General features: G+C 42.7%; 2 protein-coding genes across 2 annotated transcripts in view; both read left to right on the top strand.

Annotated features, from left to right (window-relative positions):
* Positions 1–4247: 4247 nt before the first annotated feature.
* tmem82 (transmembrane protein 82) lies at positions 4248–14217 on the top strand (the record flags this gene model as incomplete). Its single annotated transcript, XM_083641205.1, has 10 exons — positions 4248–4325; positions 4703–4829; positions 4918–5012; positions 5600–5758; positions 8345–8474; positions 9328–9400; positions 9529–9718; positions 11360–11774; positions 12958–13145; positions 14140–14217. The coding sequence occupies 10 exons, from the start codon at positions 4248–4250 to the stop codon at positions 14215–14217; spliced, it is 1533 nt and encodes a 510-aa protein (XP_083497331.1).
* A 6838-nt stretch (positions 14218–21055) lies between these two features.
* spen (spen family transcriptional repressor) overlaps positions 21056–22441 on the top strand; it is a gene marked incomplete at its 5' end in the record, with an annotated part of 30775 nt that continues 29389 nt past the window's right edge. Inside the window, one exon of the mRNA XM_083641383.1 lies at positions 21056–21138. Coding sequence (XP_083497509.1) covers positions 21056–21138 — 83 coding nt within the window. The remainder of the gene's footprint in view (positions 21139–22441) is intronic.

Raw genomic sequence — 22441 nt, forward strand, 5'->3', positions numbered from 1 at the left:
GAGCCGCTCCAACCAACGACCAGTGGACTTCATGGTGCGGAGGTCGGTGGTGAGCCAAATCTACTCCCATTAGATTACTCTTGTACACAGATGTAAATTCATATGTAATACTCCTCCTATCTGTGTATATAAATATCCATAATGTGTTTGCTGTACAAAGAATGCAAACATTATTATGGCTTGAAATTACCTGAAAACGTGTTTCCTACAGTTTCAGAGCACTGGGAGGCTGAATATTGTACTGCACTTGCAATGTTGCGATTTTGTCTTTAGATATTTTCTGTTTGAATATTGATATGACGGCTATGCTGCATACTTACACTAAGACAAACTCCTCATTTGTAATCTTGCCTATTGTGGCAATAAAAGTGATTCTGAACTAGTCGACTTTGTTTCACTGCTATACCTTCTTGGGACCTATGGCCAGCATTGTTAAATCATTGACATGTGAAGGACAAGATTACCTGGAGTGCAAGGAAGTGCTACAAGAGGAAGCAAAGACGGAGCCAAGAATCAAAGGATGGCAAGCCAAGACCAAAATAAGGCAAGTTTTTTTATTAAATGAAATCAGTGCAAATGTGCTAACTTTCAGTTGGCTGTGCATGTCATGTGATTGAGAACTCTCATTATGTCTGCAACAGAGCCTTTAAAGAAAAGTTGGACCTACAGGCAGGTAGTAAGTAGGCAGGTAGTAAGTAGGCTAGTCTTGAAATGGTGATCATGAAGAACTCCTCGTGACTGATAACATCAAAGCGGCTGGGGATCGTTACAGAAACGGTACAAAATTCAATGTTTGTGTACGTTGTTGTTGGGGTCACAGATCTGCATTTTTTTCAGTACAGCAGAAAAAAATGCAAAGGCAAAAGATAATGCTTTTTTTTATTGATTAAAAAAGTAAACTGTGGCTCATGTGCCATAATTCTTTATGACCAAAGTAACACACAAAAGCACATATGGACAAACTTTTATATGTATATACCGGTTTAGAACACGGCTCTCTTGAATACTCGATTCTGATTGGTCAATCAACAAGATTCACCGGTCATTATTTCTCGACAACCGACCGCTGCTCTGCCACACCTGGATTAATCAGTTGATAAGAGCATTTTGTCAGCAAGACACTACTAATTAGACCAACCAGTTGCAGCTGTGGTGTCTTGTGTGCCAATTATGAATGAAACCGCTTTGTCGTTGAAAACGCTATTAAAAAATCTATTTGAATAATTATTTTTGTCAGATTATTGAATGATTTAGTTGTAGGCCGTGTTCTAAGTGGGATAATGGATAGTGAGCCGGTGATTACTGGAAATAATGACCTTCAGGTGAATGATTAAGCCCTCCGCTGCGCGTCGGGCTCAATATCACCTGTCGGTCACTATTTCGCCAGTAATCACCGGCTCACTATCCATTATCCCTTACATATATATATATAGCCTATACATTTTATTTTAAGTTACACATAGTTATTGTACATACATAGACAGACGTCATATTCAGATAACCTGTAGCGTATATTTGCAGCTCCTCTCTATCTCACACTGTGCCCTGTCACCGTGTCACTGTACAGAACCAGAATATATACCAGATAGGTTGTCTGCAGATTAGCCTTCAAATGTGCATCAAGACAGATGTCATCTGATGTGTGTCCTATAAGTATGTTTGACTTTCTGTTCATTGCATGTAAGCCTGTGTATCCATTCATGAATATACAAGAGTGCATCTCTTGGCCAAGATACATTATATGTTAATACATCATTTAAGACGACTTCTGGCTCCTGGCTCCATCTTTTGAGCACAAGTGGTTTTCTTCAAGCGGTTCACTGTTTACCTTTTGGCTGTCAATTAACATTCTACAAACACTACTATCATATGTTTGTGGCACTTCTACTCTGTATGACCCCTGACAGGTCTGATATCGCACTACTCTTTCATTTTCCTTGAAGGAGTGGGCAACTCGTGGCTGTTTGAAAGAGGTGCAGGGAGTCCCGTTGCTGGAGCTCATAGTCACACACTGGAAAAGGGTGGAGACGTTCCGAGCTTTTCCACAAGATCTGCTCATTGCTACATACCCCAAGGCAGGTAAGGAATATAGCAACTTAGCATCTGGACCCCAAACCAACAGGTTCAGGGACACCTTCTCCCCACTAGGCCACACACCACACAGACTATTTCAGTACACTGCTATTTTATTGCATTATTGTAATGCATTTAGTTGACATTGTTGTGGCTAGCTCTAGCTCAAGAATTGCATAGCTAGCGTTATCTGCTTCTCACAGTTTTGTTGTCATGACAATAAACAACCTTGAACTTTGCGATTATGGCTTTATTGCAAACTGCTTACATGATTCAGTAAGTGTGGCATTGACTATGATAGTCCCAGCTAAATGTTTAGCCTACTGTCTGCTTCCTCTGGCAGGTCCTCAGTGGCCCTGCTGCTTGATCTAAGCTCAGCATTTGACACAGTGTACCACAACATTCTGAACCGTTGAAAACATCATATTGCCATATTCTGACTCACTGTGTGGTTTTCTGCCATATCAGCTAGACCGGAAACATGCACTGGAAACAGGATAAAAACAAAAAACAAAACAAAAGACAAAGTTTTAGAAGAAGTTCTTGTAGAAACTTCGTGGATTCACAATATCACATATTTTAAGACAATACAGAAGCCTTGCATCTGAAAATTAATCGAGGGTTAGGATTCTGTTTGGCGCACGTTTCCGGTAAACTGTTTCCGTCTCCTTGGTTTTCGCCCCCAGGTCCAGAAGCGGTGGAAACGGCTCCAGACTACACTTATACTGAGAATCCCAGGTCTAATGGATGGGGAGTAGGGCTGCACAATTAATCGTATTTTCATCGTCATCGCAATATGAACATGCGCAATAAACACATCGCAAAGACTGCCTGAAACGCAATGAATGAATAACAAAAGTGGTTTTATTTACATGCGTCATGCATTCCCACTCAGCATCCGATCATTTTGTCTTGTGTTGTAAATCCAGCGTACACCTTTCCCTTGCAACAGTGCGCTCCGCCCCTCTGCCAAAGCCCAAACACGCTGTGTGTAGTTTCAGCTAGAGTCAGTGTGTATTTAATTTCTTTATTCAGTGGGCACAGGCTATGTTTGGGGTCTATGTTAGCATTATTCAATCAGAAAGACATAGGACCTGTATAGCTAATCTCCATACTTTAATATTTGTTTATTTATCGCAAGTCGTATCGTCATCGCTATATTGAACAATGTTATCGCATATCGCAGATTTTCCTCATATCGTGCAGGCCTAATGGGGAGGAGGACTGCCCTCTATTTTCACTACACTTTTCAAATGTTCTTCTGTCACACTGAAGTTACAGACCCCCAAAATCAGCAGGTTTTATTGATGAGTTCACTGAAGATGTAATACTAGGGGACTTCAACTTCACATATTCCCTCACAGGACAACTCACAATCAAAGCCACACTCTTGACCTGTGGTCCTGTCTCCTGGCACATGGCATTGCTGTTTCCAATTGATCAATCCTCTCATGTCCTCCATCCATCTCAGATCACTGTCTCACCCAGTTAAACATTCCATGTAAAAAACCATGAAGTTATGCATCGATCGCAGGTGTATCACCACCGTGTTGGACTCACTATCAAAATAACTGCCCACTACTCTGGCACCACTCATCCTTTCCACTGGCTCCCTATGTGCATTTACAGAGGAACTCAATTATGTATTGACTATAGGCTGATTACTGCTTTAGAGGTTTTCACCTCTAAAATTTGCCCATACAATCATCTAAAAGCCAACGTATCCATAAGAGTAAATAAAAATATAAATACAGTAACACAACAGGGTTAGGATGGAGCTTTCTAAGTGTTCCAGCAGCACTAGCAGCACAGCTCTGCCCTTTCTTCTAGGAACCACATGGATCCAGGAGATTGTGGATTTGATTTTGAACCGTGGAGATGCTATGAGAGCCAGACGTGCTCCCACTCATGTCCGCATGCCTTTCCTGGAGATGACCAGCCCCAATCCTATTTTGTCCGGTCAGTATGAGTACACACAGCAGGAAACTCACATTTGTATATTTCATCTAAGGATGCCACCATGGTCACCTTCACCTCCCTAGGGAGGTGTTCCAGGAGGAGACCACGAGGCAGACCGAAGGCTGTCTTGACCTGGATTAAGGGGGACACATTAAGTGGTTGAAATTTGAATGTAGTCTACCTTGCTGTCTGCAGGGATCACAAAGCTGGAGCAGATGGAGCCTCCCCGTGTCATCAAGACTCATCTTCCCATCCAGCTCATTCCTAACACATTCTGGGAGGCAAGATGCAAGGTGACAGCAAATACACTGGCTATGATATTACACAATTATTATGATGGTTACAGTTGCTTTTTCCACAACATATATTGGATAAGTAGGAGAATCATGTGTTATTGACTGAAAAGTAATGCTGAGGAACCTAGTTAGCAGCACTAGCACAACCAGTTCATAGCATTAATAATTTATATGAGGATATGGTCTTATAGGGGGGAATAAAACATAAATGTATGCTTTTTTGTTTGCAAAAAACAAACAAACCAAAATACAATTTGTAAATAATATATTTTTTTTTACCATTCTACCACCGAGAGGAACACTATTTTCTTTATAATAATACTCATAATAATAATAATACTACTAATAAATGTTATTTGTGCATGTCTTTGCAGGTGATCTATCTAGCACGCAATCCCAAAGACAATGTGGTGTCATACTTTCATTTCGACCAGATGAATCTGGTTCATCCAGAGCCTGGGCCCTGGTCTCAGTACCTGGACAAATTCATGAGAGGGCAGGGTGGGTATTGTTCGTAGATACTTGGATACTTGTATTACAACAGATAAGTTCATCTTTTTTCAAACATTTATCTTGTTTTTGTGTGCAGTGGGCTGGGGTTCTTGGTATGACCATGTCCAAGGCTTCTGGAGGGAGAAGGAAAAGAAGCAAATTCTCTACCTTTTCTATGAGGACATAAAGGAGGTAAATAGTGCTTGACAGATGAGAGAAGACACAAGCAAAATGGGAGCTATTCCATCAATGCAGCTAAATTAAGCCAGGCTAACTTGAAAAGCTAACGCCAACCTCCAATCCTAAACAAGTTCCACCAAGTGAAATCTACTTGACGCTAATCCCAGCCTGGCTTGCATAGCTTCACCCGGGCTACACAAGAAGCCCAGACCTGTCGAGTGTCGAAAAGACGATAGAATGCAAAAATATCGAATATGTTAAATGTGACTCACTGTTTAAATGTAGACTTTGCAAACCCTGTGAAATGAACACGGCTCTCTGGTGTAACAGTGTTTATGCCCTCCATCCACCCCGGCCACATCACCCTTACTGGCCACCGCACTCTTTTAACAGCAGACTCTATGACCTGTATAACATTGATATACACATATATGGAAACGTGATATGCAACGTATTTTGGTTGAGAAATGTTCATATTCTACGTATCGATTGCAGAAATGGGCAATGGTGACATTTCATTCTGGCGAAACAGGCTGACTGCAAATATCAACACAGGAATCAATTGGTAATATAGATTATAATATTGCAATCTTTTTCAGAATCCTGAGAGGGAGATCCATCGAATCGCTGACTACCTCGGTCAGCAGGTAACTCAAGAGATGTGCAGCGACATCGTGCAGATGACAACATTCGCTGCCATGCGGGAAAACCCCATGTGCAACTACTCCTGCATACCAGACACCATCTTCAATCGGCAGGCATCAGAGTTCTTAAGAAAAGGTGTGTGTGTGTGTGTGGCATTGTTGGGTAATTACTGTAATTAAACTACTTTTTGCAGTAACTAGTAACCTACAGTAACTAATTACTTTGTAAAAATGTAGTAGTTCAATACAGTTACTGAAATTTAAATGGGCTAGCTGTTACTTTAGGACGTGAAAAGAGCGGACAACTTATTATCCAGTTTCTGAACATCAGTCCTAGTCCAGGGAGAGACACCACCTCCCTGCCCGGCAAAAACTTTCCACATGCCAGAGCCCCAGAGGCTAATGACCTTGAGTAGGCTATAAGCCCCAGAGTCTAATGACCTTGAGTAGGCTATAAGCCCCAGAGGCTAATGACCTTGAGTAGGCTATAAGCCCCAGAGGCTAATGACCTTGAGTAGGCTATAAGCCCCAGAGTCTAATGACCTTGAGTAGGCTATAAGCCCCAGAGGCTAATGACCTTGAGTAGGCTATAAGCCCCAGAGGCTAATGACCTTGAGTAGGCTATAAGCCCCAGAGGCTAATGACCTTGAGTAGGCTATAAGCCCCAGAGGCTAATGAACTTGAGTAGGCTATAAGCCCCAGAGGCTAATGACCTTGACTAGGCTATAAGCCCCAGTGGCTAATAACCTTGAGTAGACTATAAGCCTCCCCAATAAGCAAATGTTCAAGTATCCCATGCAGGTACAATGGTAGATACAATTTTACAGTTTGGCTTGTCCCACACTGTGCCACAGAAATACTAAAATAATGTGTGCAGACAATTGAAGCTGACTTTTAAAAGTACTGCAAAAGTTACTTTCCCTTGTAACTAATTACTTTTATTATGCAGTAATTTGTAAAGTAATTAAAGTCCTTTTTGATACAAGTCACTAGTAACTGTAACTAATTCCAAATTTTCAGTAACTTGCCCAACACTGATGTAGAGATTGCGTGAGCGTGAGGGAGCCTAAAGTCCTGTGTTTGTGTTTGGACAGGGGAGGTCGGCGACTGGCAGAACCACTTCAGTCCAGAGGAGAATGCCACATTTGGAAAGCATTACAATAAAATGATGGCTGATTGCAGCATTCCATTCCGCTACTTGATTTAAGGAGTATTTTACACTTTTTCATCAATCTGGTTTGATGATTCCTAAAAGCACAATGTCAGAAATGACTAAAGAATGTGATTGTGACAGATTTGCGTTGATTGTGATGATTTAATGTATTGCTCACAGAATGCTGGAAGTCTGTTTGCAAAAAATCAATGGCCAACTTTTTCCCACGGCGCTGGCAGCAGGCCAGTCCGGGGGGAAGGGGGCAGAAGATGCCAAAGTCAGGATACTGACACTCACTCACTCACTCAACTCACTCACTCATGGATGTTTAATAAAGTGGGTGGGGCTAGGGATTAGGGTCCATAGCTAAGGATAGTAAGGTCATAGAGTGTTGGGGTATGAGGGCTGGATAGGGGTGTGGCTGGGAATATGTGGGTGGGTTAGGGTAGGGGTATTAGCTGTATTGTTGAGGCCTAAAGTGCCATACGGCTGAATGGCCACACCACTGCGCTGTGGGCTTCAAGGTATTTGTTAGAATAGACAGAACAACAATAACACTAGCTGCTAAGTTTTCCACATACAGTATAAGCAGTGTTGGGCAAGTTACTCAGGAAATGTAATTAGTTACTGATTACTGATCACTCCTTAAAATGAATACAATTACTTTACTGATTACTTGGTATCAAAAGTAATTAGTTACGTTACTAGTTACTTTCACTTACCCTCTTCCGAAAATCCGTGGCCAACTTTTTGAGATATCCTGCCAACAGACGGACGGACAGACAAACACACAGATGTGGTTGAAAACATTGCCTCATTGGCGGAGGTAATAATCATTCACAGTTTACAGTGGTGTGATATGGAGGATTACTTTGTATTTGTGTCATTTCTGTACCTTTGTTAAGTCTTTGTAAGGGTTTTACTGCTTCAGTTTGTCACAATGTAAAAATGCAATAAAGTAAAATTGCACTGATTATGAAGTTTTTTTTTGTCATTTATTCCCTAGTGACAAGTGCTAGCTCAGACAGCCATTAAAAAGAGAGGCTTATATATGTGAACACTTCTCAACTGTGCTGTTACACATTTAAGTAAAAAAAATAAAAAAATAACTTTAATTTCTATTGCACAAAATGACCCATGTCTATGTCTATTTTCAAGGCTTTCAAGAACCCATGGGAACCCTCCTTTCAAGAAATGTACAAGGGCTGGGAAGGTCCTATTAAAAGAAAAGGTTCTAGCTTGTGGACTGCTAGAGAGCACAACAGATATCTCCCATCATTTTAGGGTGCAATGTCTTGGCGCTATGGCGCAATATCCTCCATATTGTTATGACTCAGGGCTGCTGAGGACCTCGGCTACACTGAACTTTGGTACAGGGCACAGAGCAGGCTTCAGAGAGGGCGAAGCTCAATGCTAAGCCAACGGAAATAAACAGCGAAAGAGCTGATAAATACTGCACTATTGGAAACCGATTTGGAATAATCAGGAAATATGTGTATTGATTGTGCGATGGCACAATTTATTGCTATAACCGTGTAACATTTAAGTTGAATAGACTTTTTGTTGTTGTTGAAAAAGCCAGAGGTAGTACAATGTTATCTTTCATTTTGTCCTTTGTTCCTGCTTTACCGGAGTGGCTCAGTTTGGATGCAAGTCCACTGGATAGTTTACTTCAAGGTAAGTTCAAGTCCACTGGATAGTTTACTTCAAGGTAAGTTCAAGTCCACTGGATAGTTTACTTCAAGGTAAGTTCAAGTCCACTGGATAGTTTACTTCAAGGTAAGTTCAAGTCCACTGGATAGTTTACTTCAAGGTAAGTTCAAGTCCACTGGATAGTTTACTTCAAGGTAAGTTCAAGTCCACTGGATAGTTTACTTCAAGGTAAGTTCAAGTCCACTGGATAGTTTACTTCAAGGTAAGTTCAAGTCCACTGGATAGTTTACTTCAAGGTAAGTTCACGCTCTGTTCCTTTCTCTGCAGTTTGGACTACAACATTTATAATGACCTAGGCTCCCAGTTATACAGCAGGCTATTTCTCAACTGTAGGAGTGTCTGAAGTGTGTTATTGTTAGTAGGGATGCACGATGAGATCGGCATCGGCTGAGAAAATCGTTCAAATGAAATATCAACATCGGCCCGAAACAAAAAATTCTGCAGATAAAATGATGCTTTTGTTATGTCCAAATGTTTGATGTTTGACTAAATGCTGCATCATCCCAGCCTGTTTAAGTAGGATGAATCTTACAGTTTTGTTTGAAATAAAATGTTACGTAAATAAAAAAAAGTATGGCATATTTTACATAACCTAAGTTGAAGTAGTTTTCTTATTTTTGTCCATTTTGAAAACCATTGCATTTATTTCTGCATTAGCCAGTGGGCCATCACCATAAGAGTAGGTATAATCATGTGTTAAATCAACTACAGAATGTTCTGAAATTAGGTGTGGGGGGGGGGGAAATCGGATATCGGCAGAAAAATCCAATATGGGCATCCCTAATTGTTAGTGATGCAAATGTTATCTGACCTGCAGGTCTGGTAGGCGCATGTGGGATCTCTGTGCTATGTAACCTGATGAGAGTACACTTATTCTTAGAAGCTGAGAGGTGAGGAAATGGATTTTGATACATACATGAAGATGATTTTGATGTTTATTTGTGTTAACATTTCAAGTTTTATTCAGATCCTTTACAGTTTAATTTGTCACTGTCTTCCTCTTTCCCTTAACCCCCAGCTGGAGTGCTGACAGCAGCAGTAAAGACACATGGAGCCAGAGGACAGCCACACATCACAGTGGCCTGGGTGGGTGGCTCCAGTTTGTGTTTTTGACGGGGCTGCTGGCTGTAGTGGGCTCCCGCGTGGCCTCCCTCGTGGTACTAGAGTTTTCTCTTCGGGCTGTCTCTGCTTGGGCTACAGCTGGACCAGTAAGCAACTAACAACAGGCTCATCTCTACATACAGTATCTCCTGATCTCACGTTGCTTCTACTTCTCAATTTGACTCAACTCAGTTCTCCCAGGTGTTACGCCGGAATCTGTGACCACCGAAATGTGTGCCGCACTGATTCTTATGGGGGAAAGAATCGATTTGTTCGAACTCCTCCCTCTGGTTCGTATGTCTGTCAACCAGACATACGAACAGTTTCTTCCCACAGGCCATCACTTGACTCTGATGAACACTTAAACCAGTCACTTCACCACTTCAATCGAACACTTCGCTGTACACTTGTATCACTTTACCTGTTGCACCTACCTCATAGACATAACCCCCCTGACACACACACACACACACCTCTAAGGTGAGACATGTTAACTGTGCAATAACTGTGTAATAACTGTCCCAAAGCTGTGTCTCACTAACTCAACAACTGTGCAACATCTGACTTATAGCCTTGTTTACAACCCAGTGTGGTTTACATATACTTAGACTGTATAGGTATACAATTATTGTGACTATTATTTTTTCTCCTAGATACTTATAACGGCCACCCTACATCACACTTATTGTATACAATGTAAATAGCAGTTAACTTGCTTTATGTACCTTTGATCGCTGTCCTCTGTTGTTTTAGCTTGTATGCATTGCATACCTTTTCTTTTTTTCCTGTGTGAGTACATTGAGAGCAACGTATACCGGAGTCACATTCCTTGTAAGTTGACATACTTGGCCAATAAAGCTGATTGTGATGATTTCACCAGCTGTCAGAATATGTGACCACACTGTAGCTACTGTAGCAGCAACAAGCACAATATGCGCTCACACATTTCGGTGGTCACAGATGACGGGTTATCACTTTACAATAAGGGTACATTTATTAACGGTTAGTTAATGCTATGCTTAATAAGCAATAATTACCCCTTCGTTAATGCTTGTTAAAGGGACACTCCACCGATTTTCAATGCTGATTTATTTTGCACAGAATCTCACACATATCCGAAAAGTGTAAACCGCTTTGCAGACAATCATTTAGTTTGACAGTTGTCGAGAGTTGCATTGAGTAAAGTTGTGGACCAGTGATGTCATTCATGCACAAATTCAATCACTGGTCCACAACTTCACTCAAATCAATTCTCAATAACTGTCAAACTAAATTATTGTCTGCAAAAGGGTTTACACTTTTCGGATATGTGTGAGATTATGTTACAAAATTGAAAATTGGTGGTGTACTTTTAACCCTAACCATTAACTAACAAATAACAATAACTAACAAATTAAATAATGTAGCCTATTTAATATTTAGTTAACATGAACACCATTAGTAGAATGATTACTAGACACATTACTCTTAATTACCTTATTGTAAAGTGTTTTTGCTTAAATCGTAGGCCTAACTGGTGGCCCATCAGATTATGTGACCTGCCCTGATATTCTTACCCTATAATCCCAACCATCTCTAACCAGCCCCGCCCCCTACTGAGATTCATAGGGGCTGGATACCAGGTGAAACCATCTCACTCTTTTAGTGCCTAAACCTAAGCAACCAAAGGCAGGTCACAGACTCTGATAGGTCACCAAATACGGTGTAACAATCCCCTCTATCCCCTTCCTGCTCCACCCAAACCCCAGGAGTCCGGGCGCTTTCTGCAGCAGCTGCTGGTCCAGTGCCAGTTCTCTCTGGGCTGTGCCCTGAGCTGCAGCCTGCACTTCCTCCATGAGGGGGCGCCGCGGCGTTGGCTATGCCTGCTCCTGGCAACGTTGCTCAGCTGGCTGCTGTCCAGGCAGGCCACACGCCTGCTGCACCATGTGCTGGCTCTGTACAAGCTCCACAGCTCGCAGCGCTACTGCGGCGTCTGCATCGGCCTGCTAGCCTCGGGCCGCTCGCTGCTGCCCATGTTGTGCAGAGCCCTGTTCCTCACCTTCTCGGTGGCTGTGCTAGCTGCTGTGTCCATCATCAACCAGCACTTCCTCTCTGCGACAGAGGCCCTCAGGTTCTGGACACCGTTGACTATCTGCTACACACTGCTGGTGGTGTACATGCAGGGTGAGACAGGCGACACTATGGGCTACAGGAAACTCATCGCTTATGATGAGGTTTTGGTACACTGCTCACAGATATTTGATATAATTGACCCATGGGCAGGGCGGCGTCCACCTGCTATGCCGACCACCCGCAATGCCGCAGCCCGCAATGCCAACGTTAGGTTTAGGCGTGGGGGGTGGGAGAGGTTAGGTTTAGGGTTAGGGTCTGGGGGAGGTTAGGTTTAAGCGTGGGGGGTGGGAGAGGTTAGGGTTAGGGTCTGGGGGAGGTTAGGTTTAGGCGTGGGGGGTGGGAGAGGTTAGGTTTACGGTTAGGGTCTGCGGGAGGTTAGGTTTAGGCATGGGGGGTGGGGGAGGTTAGGTTTAGGCATGGGGGCTGCGAGAGGTTAGCCCCAGCCGGTCCCCCGACACGCTATCGGCATTACGGACTGTAGGCACATAGACGCAGCACCGATCTTGACTCTAAACATCCTGTGTCTATCAACATTTATTCAAGTATCCTGATTTCTCCATCATTAGGAAATGCAATGCCCCGTCTAACTTGTCCTAGTCCAGTGGTTCTCAAACTTTATCATGTCAAGGACCCCTAAACTGACACAAATTACACCACGGCCCCCATTTGATAAGATGTTGTTCCAGGGCCCCCATCTGATAAGATTTTTTGCTTTGATGTTTTATTAAAGAAAGTGTATGAAACCCATGACCAAATAGTCATACATTCTGACATTGCGCTACATATGGATGGATTTATAGTGAAAATAAATGATTACTCTTTTTGCTGGGGACCCCCTGGAATCCCCAGATCCCACTTGGAGAACCACTGCCCTAGACACTGTAGCAGGCATCACGGGTAGCTAGGGGCTGTCAAACTCATTTTAGTTCACGGGCCACGTGGGACCCAAATTGGCTCAAGTGGGACAGACTAAGAAAATCAATGCATAATAACCTATCAATAACAACACCTCCAAATGTTCCTTCATTTTAAGAGCACGGTTTCACATAGGGTTATCTCAGCTACCATAGGCCTATCATACCAACTCAGTTACTGTCTGTAACTTTGCATTACAATTGACAGCAACTGTGCAATTCTTCTCTACATTCAAGAGTAATGAAACCAGTAACCAAAGCTACGTATGTGTCTTGACTCTCTTCTCTGGTGACCGTTCCATCTCTGGTTCTCCTGGCAGAGGAGCAGCACCGGCGGCCCAGTGGCCAGGCGGTGCTCAACACGGTGGGGGTGCGTCTGGGGGGTTTGATGGTCCTCATGCTGACTGTGGGCCGCTGGGCCGACGTGCTCCACGTCCTCCTGTGTTTCCTGGGTGAGGCCAGCTGTCTGCTCCCCACCAAGGACCTGCTGGATGCCAAGTCCTCACAGGTGAGCTCCTAGTCTCGCAGTAGCCAGCCGTAGATGGAAGCTTGCTGACGTCGACGGTGGGTCTGACCACGTGAGACTAGTCAGCACCCAGCTGCACACGCACAAGGCCCACGTACAGCACTTTCTGTCCCGCTGGGCCCCCAAACTGGGCCACAATATCCATGTGTTTAGACTGGGTCACAAGATGAGGCTACTGAACTTCTCAAATGTGTATCCGCAGGTGGAAAATGTTTAAGACCCCCAAGACAGATTCAGGTCACAGTTTTCTATGATTCAAAAGACGGAGCCACTTCTTATATTGAGTTAGCCTGATTTTGAGTCGTTTTTCCACCAAAACATAAAGCAGTAGTGGCAAATACAAAGGTGGCTAAATGATGACGTCAAGTCAGTGATCCTCATAAGGCCGCTAATATTAAAAACTAGACTAAAATCATCATCAAAAAATCAAACTACTTACTAATATTACATGTTACTTAGTCCTTCTCAAACTACTTTCAGGTGCTACTCGAGTCAATCAAAATGTCGTCGCTGTCATTGATTGTGTTGCATAGTTGTTTTCTCGACTGTTGACAAAATGTGATATTGTAAGTCGCTTTGGACAAAAGCATCTGCTAAATGACATAATGTAATGTATTATTATATCCTATTTTCAACCAAGCATTAATTTACGACCTTCCTTAAAAGGCCCCATACTTAAATCAGTTTGAAACTAATCTACACTAGGAATTTATGACATTAAGGTTTGTGTCAGAATTAATAAGTGGGTAAAATCCATTCTGCAGATAAAACACCCCTGGAGCAAACCTATCCGTTTAGCAAAGTTAAAAGATGACAACTGCCCAATAGTATTAATATTATCATACTGTAAGATGTAGACTGTCCTAGGAAATTATGTCTGCAGATATTCTGACTATTGCAGGCCAGCAACTGGGTTATATATAGGCCTACTGTCATCTACCAGGTTATGTCATACTGGATGTGTTTGTGTGCGTAGGATGAAGAGGAGGAGGACTACATAAGAGGAGCAGAACGACGAAGACCACGAACACAAGGGAAAGAGCACCACAGTTAACCATTCTGGGGAATGGAAAAATGCAGCTGGACTCTGATCAAATAAATTAATTTACATCTATGTATTTATGTCCTATTTGTAGGCTTTTATCATCAAATAAACGTTTACAATGCAGCGTTTGTTTTAGATTAAACATCCAGGTGACAGATAGCTACAAAGATTCGCTACTGGTGACTAACATTAATTTACTGACAATTATAATGAAGCATATCATAATGGACTTTACACAATTGGAGCTTTTAATTTCACCATAAAGCAGAGTACTGCCTATATACTAGGTCAGAGATGATAAGAGAAATGCACTGCGAATGCAGGGAAATAACGCTCAGCAGGCGGACACAATGTATCATATTTGTCATGTTACAAACGTTACAAATAGATACATTCACTTCACCCCCGGCAGCGCATTCAGCGCTAATGCCTCCTGATCATGACAGCCCAGCCGTCCAGTGTGTTATGTCGTGGCCCTCAGAGACTCGTCCATTTGAAAAGAAAAGGCAAAATGGCTGACGACAACGTTAGTGCTGTAAAGTCACACAAAATGGCGTTAGACAAAGAAAAGGCTAGCTAACTTTGCAATAGCGTTTCCCTGCCATAGCCTGTATTCAAACCAATTTAGGTTCAAGAAAATATACATTTTAAACCCAGAGTAGCCTTTATACTAACGGTTTGCTCACTGAAATTTAAACATTAAGACATGATCCTATCTGGTTTCATGTTACCCTCCCCATTACAGCAGTGTCGAAGTCAAAGCCTTTCTTCTTGTGCAAATCTGTTCTAACGCTAGCTTGTATCCCCAACCACCCCACATCACATTTAATCCACATTTTGACGCTGGTATTACACCCATTTGGTATCTCTTTCTTTATTGAAAGCTGTGGACTGCCAGGAGCAGCATATTCCATGAGAGGGGGTTTAATCTGAATTCCATCATTATTCCAAGGCGTGTGAAATGACAGTGGATTATAGCCTGATAGTCCAGTTTCCAAGATCATAATCCAGGGCAGAGGAACTTTAGTTTTGGTGTGTAGTCGTTTCCACCACAGTACGAAATAGTACTATCCCAGATTATTGGATGTTTTATTGAATACGGTTCCAATTCAGGAGGATTGCTGTAGAGAAAGGGAGGTTGTTTCCTGCAGCGTCCGGCCATTGAGATGACTGGAGACTGGCGTGGCGACTCGGTCGCCTCCTCTGTGTAGTGGATGACAGGAGGGGCTTGCTTTCTAGACTGTTCTACACGCATCTGATAGGCAGGCTGTACGCATGCGTAGTCTGGAGTTTTGCAGCGCCCCACCGCAGCTCGCTCGCGTGCGCATCTTGATTTGCATAACGAGGACGAATCAGCGTGACGTCACAATCCCCCAGAAATGCGGAACCCCGCTGCAGTTGTATGAGTTGTGCCAAACAAACGTTAATTTCTCAAAAACTATACATGAAATCATTTATGTTTTGACATTCTGAGTGAGAGCAGAAGTAGCCCAAGAGTTTGATGTACAGTATATATAATGCATGTTGTGTTAAAGTTATGTGAACTGTCACATTTTTTTTAATGTAAACACCACAATCGGGTTTTCCCCCAGTGATGCCATTTACCAAAATGCTTCGAATCAGAATCAGAATAACTTTATTGATCGGCTGAGCCTCGTATAAATAGACCCTTTTCACGTGGGCCATTTTGTGTCGAAAAGGCAGGATAAACACAGGTGCAAGCAAAAATGAGGGTTTCCAACTTCCAATCATAGACCAGAACTGCACATCCAAAGCGTCAAGGCCGCGCCCCTTTTTGGGGGATAACACAAGCCACTCGCGTTGACTTCAATGTAAAATAGCAGTACCCAAAACATCTATAGAAAAATAACAGAATTAATTTCCTTTATAAATGACCCAAAGACACCATGACATGACAATATATTTCAACTCGGCCGGCCATAGAATGCGCAAGATACATCGACACGAGGTACTTGCCTTATATGAACGCTGTATCCAGTTTCCACCAGGTTACATGCATCGTCCACATTGACGGTGTCACGCCGTCGCCTACCCTATCGCAGACCAGTTTTTTTTTTTTTTTTTTTTTTTTAGTGAAACTATAACAACACAGCAACTCTTCGGCATATCTCTATCAAATTAAACCGTTTTAAATAGTTTGTTTGAAGTGGTTTCGGCTTCTTGTACCGTCATTTACTATGGTGGGTTTCCCCTAAAAAGGGGCGCGGCCTTGGAGCTGGGCGCTTGAAGACGCGATGCAGTTCTGGTCTATGGAAGTGAGAAGGCCTTTAGCTTGAGCGGCTAAGGTGGTGTTGCAAGTTCATAGCCGGCATGACGCTACAATAATAATAATAAACATAGCTACAATAATAATAATAAACATAGCCGCAAGCGGCAATACCAGGGGTTCAAGCCTGATGATCTCACAATGCATATGACATCAACACTCAATCACTGATGATATCACAATGATGTCACAATGTCTATGATATCAGTGATGTCACAATTGCATGAGTGTAACCAAAAACCACAATTGGTGGAGTGACAGTCACAATGCCTATGACATCATCAGTGCCTATGACATCATCAGTGATCTCATAAGATCATAATGATGATCAATAAGATGTCAGTGATGACATCACTGATGATATCACAATGTCTATGACATCATCAGGGCTGCCTTTGAACATCACCAAGAGCCCTCCACATTAACAACACTGCTGCCTGCTGCTACAACAGGACATCACAACTGCCTGATGACATCACAGTCGAGCAATTGCGTTCCAGTCGGGCATCGTTCCAGTTGGGCGGGAATACCATCCTGTGACATCACTCGCACAAGATGCCCAGGTCAACTGCTGACCTACAAGTGACAGGTGACCACATCAGGTAATCAGTTATGTCAGTCTCTATGACTTCATTATCATAAGGTATCATCAGTGCCTATGACATCATCTCTGCTCTTTGGCATGCGCAGTGCACAATTGCTCAACTTTGACTGATAACATCACTCACTGATGACATCACAATTATGTCACAATGTCTATGACATCATCAGTAGTCACCTGACCTACAGGTGACAGGTGACTACATCATTAGGGAGCAGTGATGTAATCAGTGATGTCACATATTGATGGCATCATCAGTCTCTATGACTTAATTAACATAATTACATCATCATATTGTGACATCATCAGTGGTGACATCCAGCTACAGTTTGAGATGTCCCTGCTTGGGAAGCCATTGCTCCTTAATGATGTCACTCGGTATCGTGACACTGATGCCTGATGTCATCAATATGTCACATCACTGCTTCCTAATGTCCCTAGGAGGCTGATGACATCACAGTCGAGCAATTACATGACATTTGCCCAGGTCAACTGCTGACCTACAGATGACCACTTTTTTTTTACACGAGATGGATTCGTCCAGGTCAACAGCTGACCTACAGATGACTACACTCTTTTACACAAGATGGATTAGCCCAGGTCAACTACTGACCTATTGGAGAGTAAACATACCTAAACTCAGTTTGCTTGCCTTTATATTTATAGAATAGACTTTACCCCCTTTTTAGGTTGACACAAATTGTAATGATTTTGTGTTAACATGTAGGCTACTATCAAACAAATGTAAATGAGGCTATATGAGGATAGTGTCTTCAGGAACAATAGGCTACATAAGTGAATGCTCATGCTGATGGTAATCACAGTTGGAGCTCATAGTTTATCCACCTTTTGATTCTACATCACTGCTTATCACCTTGGACAGTCTCTTGGACTTTTGGACATGCGCCTGATTGCTGCGGTGTTACTGATTAGCTTAAAAGAGAACTCAAATCAGGTCAAAGTCTTGATCCAATTTGCCCTACTGTAGTAACTTAATTATACAAGTTCAAGGTTCAGTTTTATTTGTCCCACAATGGGCGATTGCTTTTGCAGCATAGGCATAAAAAGCAAAAACATGAGACACACAACAAACAAACAGACCATCGCCATGCACTGAAAAATGTCAAGACAATCCATAATTCTCATAATCATCAACGCTGTGATGACTGAGTCAGTTGAAGTCTTGCATCTTGGTCCCAACACTTGAATGAAACAGCCTGTATCAGATTTTTTTTTCTGGTGATCTCAACTGATAGCCCATCAAACAATGTATGTGTTCAAAAATACTATAAAGTATCTTCTTGGCAGAGATTGTCTCTTCTTGTGTTAGCCCATGCGCAGTGACATGTAAAAGGGGTTTGGTTTGATTGAAAGCTTTCCTCATGGGACCAATTTGCCAGACATGTATCAATCCCACAGCTGCCAATCCTCCCTTATTTCTTGGGAGTTATTTAATTTTGACTGGGATCTCTGTTACTTTCACTGATTTTAATACGACAAATTAATCCAAACAGACAATCAAGATATCAAATCCTAGACCTTGTCTGAATAGCTATTGTAGGGATTGTCAAGCTGCCAAGGGGGACCAGGAGTGGGATGTGTCCAAGAAAATAATCCTAAATCTTATAGATATTAATTCATGTCCTATTAATAATGCTGCAGTGCATAGGAACCTTTCACCAATTAAGCTAGAAGCCAGAGTCTAGACTGTAATCTGATCTGTCATCTGGATTTGCAGAATCATGCAGCTGCTCCATTGAGTTCTGAGAACTAAACCGTTGATAATAAATGAGAAATTGACACGATAATGCAGCCTAGTAGCTACCATTTACATCTGGGAAGTCACAGCATTGCTTTACAATGTATAATAGATACAATACAATACAATAATAATATTGTACAATAGCTTGTACAATGATCACATTTGCGAAAGGATCTTCAAAGTTAATTGATTGATTGCATTTATATAGCGCCTTTCAGATACTCAAACTGCTTCACATATCAGGGGAGGGGGGGGACTCAACTCATCCACCACCGATGGGTAGTACCCACCTGGGTGATGCACAGCCCGGATTGTGCCAGAACGCTCACCACACATCAGCTATCAAGGTGGAGAGTTGAGGACTGAATGTGCCAATTCAGTAACAAGGGATAGGTGGCTATGATTGAAGGAAGGCCTGTGTGGGAATTTAGCCAGGGCACTGGGCTTACACCCCTATTCTTGCAAAGAGTCAACCCACTAAAGGCTTTTGCACACCAAGTCCGTATACTTCATCCGAAATTATCGCCCCCCCCCAATGTGAATGTGACAATAGGCAGCCTGGTCGCCAGAATAAAATGTTGGCATAGGTATCATGTTTCTGAACAAAAAATACTGCATATCACGTTTCTAATTTGCCTTTCACATCAATTTCCAGTCGGTCACAGTATTTCCAAAGCAACCGTGAGTCACATTTAAAAGGGCAAAAAACAATGCTGATTTATTTTGCACATAATCTCAGACATATCTGAAAATGGTAAACAGCTTTGCGGGCATTCCTTTAGTTTGACAGTTATTGAGAGATGATTTGAGTGAAGTTGTGGACCAATGCTGTCATTCATGCATAAATGACATCACTGGTCCACAACTTCACTCAGATCAACTCTCAATAACTGTCAAAGTAAATGAAAGACTGCAAAACTGTTTACAGATTTATGATATACTACTGATTTTGCAATGATGCAAAGCTGGTTGAAAATCGGCAGTGTTCCTTTAAGTTTTGGACCAGTGATATAATTTGTGCATGAATTCCATCACTGTTCCACAACTTAACTCAAATCAACTCTCATCATTAACTGTCAAACTAAATGAATGCCTGCAAAACTGTTTACAGTTTTCGGATATGTGTGAGATTATGTGCAAAATAAATTAGCATTGTTTTTCGGTCGAGTTCTCCTTTAACTTTTTTGTTATTTAAGCCTAACCAAAACCATAATCCTATAAACCTTTACGTTGTTTTATTTGCCTAAACATGACCAAAATTGTTTAAGTTGTTTTATTTGCACTTAACGGTGGAAAGGCAGCAACGTTTTAAAATTAACCACATTTTGTTTAAAATTTACGTTGAGATTATAGGTTTGCAGAAACGTTAAATGCCATTGTCATGTTTTAGAAACAAAAGGCTGACATTTAGTTTCAAATTTACATTGAGATTGTACTTTAGGCTATCCGTGGATTAGGCTACAGAAACGTACGATGCTGACATTTTATTCTGGCGATTGATTGGGATAGGATAGGTCACCAATCTATCCGTTTATAAGGAACATTGGTTCTGAATGCTCGTCTTTCTTTATTTTTTAATGTAGCCAATTACAATTAGGCCTAGTATATTTTGGGGTTATTTTTACCTTATCTTTGCTCTCCAGTATAATGATTTAATGTTATAACATGATCGAATTTGGGTTCATGTAATGCGCCCGTCTGACACCCATGGGATCCTCCTGTGAGTCAAGGCTTCTCAGATGTCAAAGCAACGTTCAACCAGGGGTTTTCTCACGCATGCGCACAGATGAAAGACGATCTCATCGGGGAGAGAAAAAAAAGTTCACACACAAAGCTACGCGTGCGCGGTCTGCCTCTCATTACGAGCGAACTTGCTGCATCTTTTTAGGAAGCTACACGCTTTCTTTCGACACCCAAAGGTCGCATGGTGTCAGGGACGCGCCTAGTCACGGGAACGGTTCTGGGGGCGCGTTCACGAGGTGCCAGATCGCGCTTTAACAGTGAAGAGTATCAAACAGCGTGCGGAGAGAGGGAGCTCCAGCCTAATGGTTTACATTGGCTCACAACGAGCAGTCAATGATTTGCAACGACTATTTCTGGCCCACCGGCGTTTATTTGACAAAGCCTTTGTATTTTGCACGGGAGGAAACTGACAGAGCAAACTCATCTGCATGACCGGGGGACAGCAGCTCACACTATGGTCCGGGAAACCAGACATTTATGGGTGGGAAATTTACCCGAAAATGTCAGAGAGGAGAAAATCATTGAGCACTTCAAGCGGTGAGTAAAGCATCTCTGTTCCCGTGTCACATTACTGAAGCCAGGCAGAGAGAGAGAGGGAGAGAGAGAGGCTCTCTGTAGCCTGACAGCTCTCTAGAACCAACAACACTGCCTGCCTCTGAGTGAGCTCCTGCAGCCTGCCCAAGAGAACAAACCCAGGCTAGCACACCTCCGCCACCCAGCTAGCTGCCATATGGTTTGGGCATTTTGGCACGTCTACAAACTTGTAGGGCATAACTTTAACTTGTCGATACACTACATGTAGTGGTGCTGTGGCTGTTGTGGACCGTTCCCACCTAGGTCACCAATAAGGAACACGCTTTTCGGTAGACGCCAACAGCACACCGTCAGTGTAAACAAACTTCAGCCTACCTGGGCACGGCGGCGGCACGGCCAGGCTGCTCTCTGTAGCCTTGAGCTGCTGCGTCTTTGCAAGTGTGCGTGCAGGCTGTAGGCAAACGGACCCCGGCGGTGCTTCACCTGACTTTCTGTGAGTTATCAGCTCAGCTCACAGCGTCCTAGCTCCGCATCTGACACATGTGCACTGCTGCCTGGCAACACAGTCTGCTTAATTAGCCTACTCAACTAGACTAATTAACCACACTTTGTGCGCATCAAAGTGCCGTAGCAAGGCAAATGCAGCATAAAAAAACAACGAATTCAATGGAACATCAAAGCTGACGCGACATCGCCGCCGCCATCCTCGCGGCGACATTGTTGCAAACTGGCTGTGAACGAACAGCGTGCAGTGTTACCGATTGGCAACATTGTAACATCGTAGAGTTCTTGTGTGCGAAAGTACAGTGATAAATCGCCTACTGATCGTCTTTGCTACGTGGTAACATACCTACCGAATTAACGCTTCGCCTTGTGCGTAACTGATCTGATTCTAATAAAAGCAAGCCACATTAACAGTAATTAACCATTTAAACGCTAATTTGTTGATGTTTTTAATTGAGCTCATGCTCGTGGTAGATGTGCTGCTACAGTGAAGCGCAGTGGGAGCATGCGGCGTGCCTGCTCTTTAACATCTTTGTTGTCTTTGTTGAACCGCAGAAAAAAATGTAAATATGAGTTTTGTGTGTGGAGACTAGAGGCTCCCCTCTCTGCGCGCTCTCGCCTCTCGTTGCTCGACTGTCAAGGAAAACGCAGCCCGCCTCTCTCTCTCTCTCTCTCTCTCTGTCTGTCCGTCCGTCTGTCTGTCTCTCTCTCGGTCTCTCGCTCTCCGTCCATATGTGCAGGCTGAGAGCAGTCTGCTGTCTGAAAAACACCACAGCTCACCTATAAATATTGCTACGCTACT

Source organism: Poromitra crassiceps, assembly GCF_964638095.1.
Source record: "Poromitra crassiceps genome assembly, chromosome: 8".
In the NCBI taxonomy this organism is placed as follows: Eukaryota; Metazoa; Chordata; class Actinopteri; order Beryciformes; family Melamphaidae; genus Poromitra; species Poromitra crassiceps.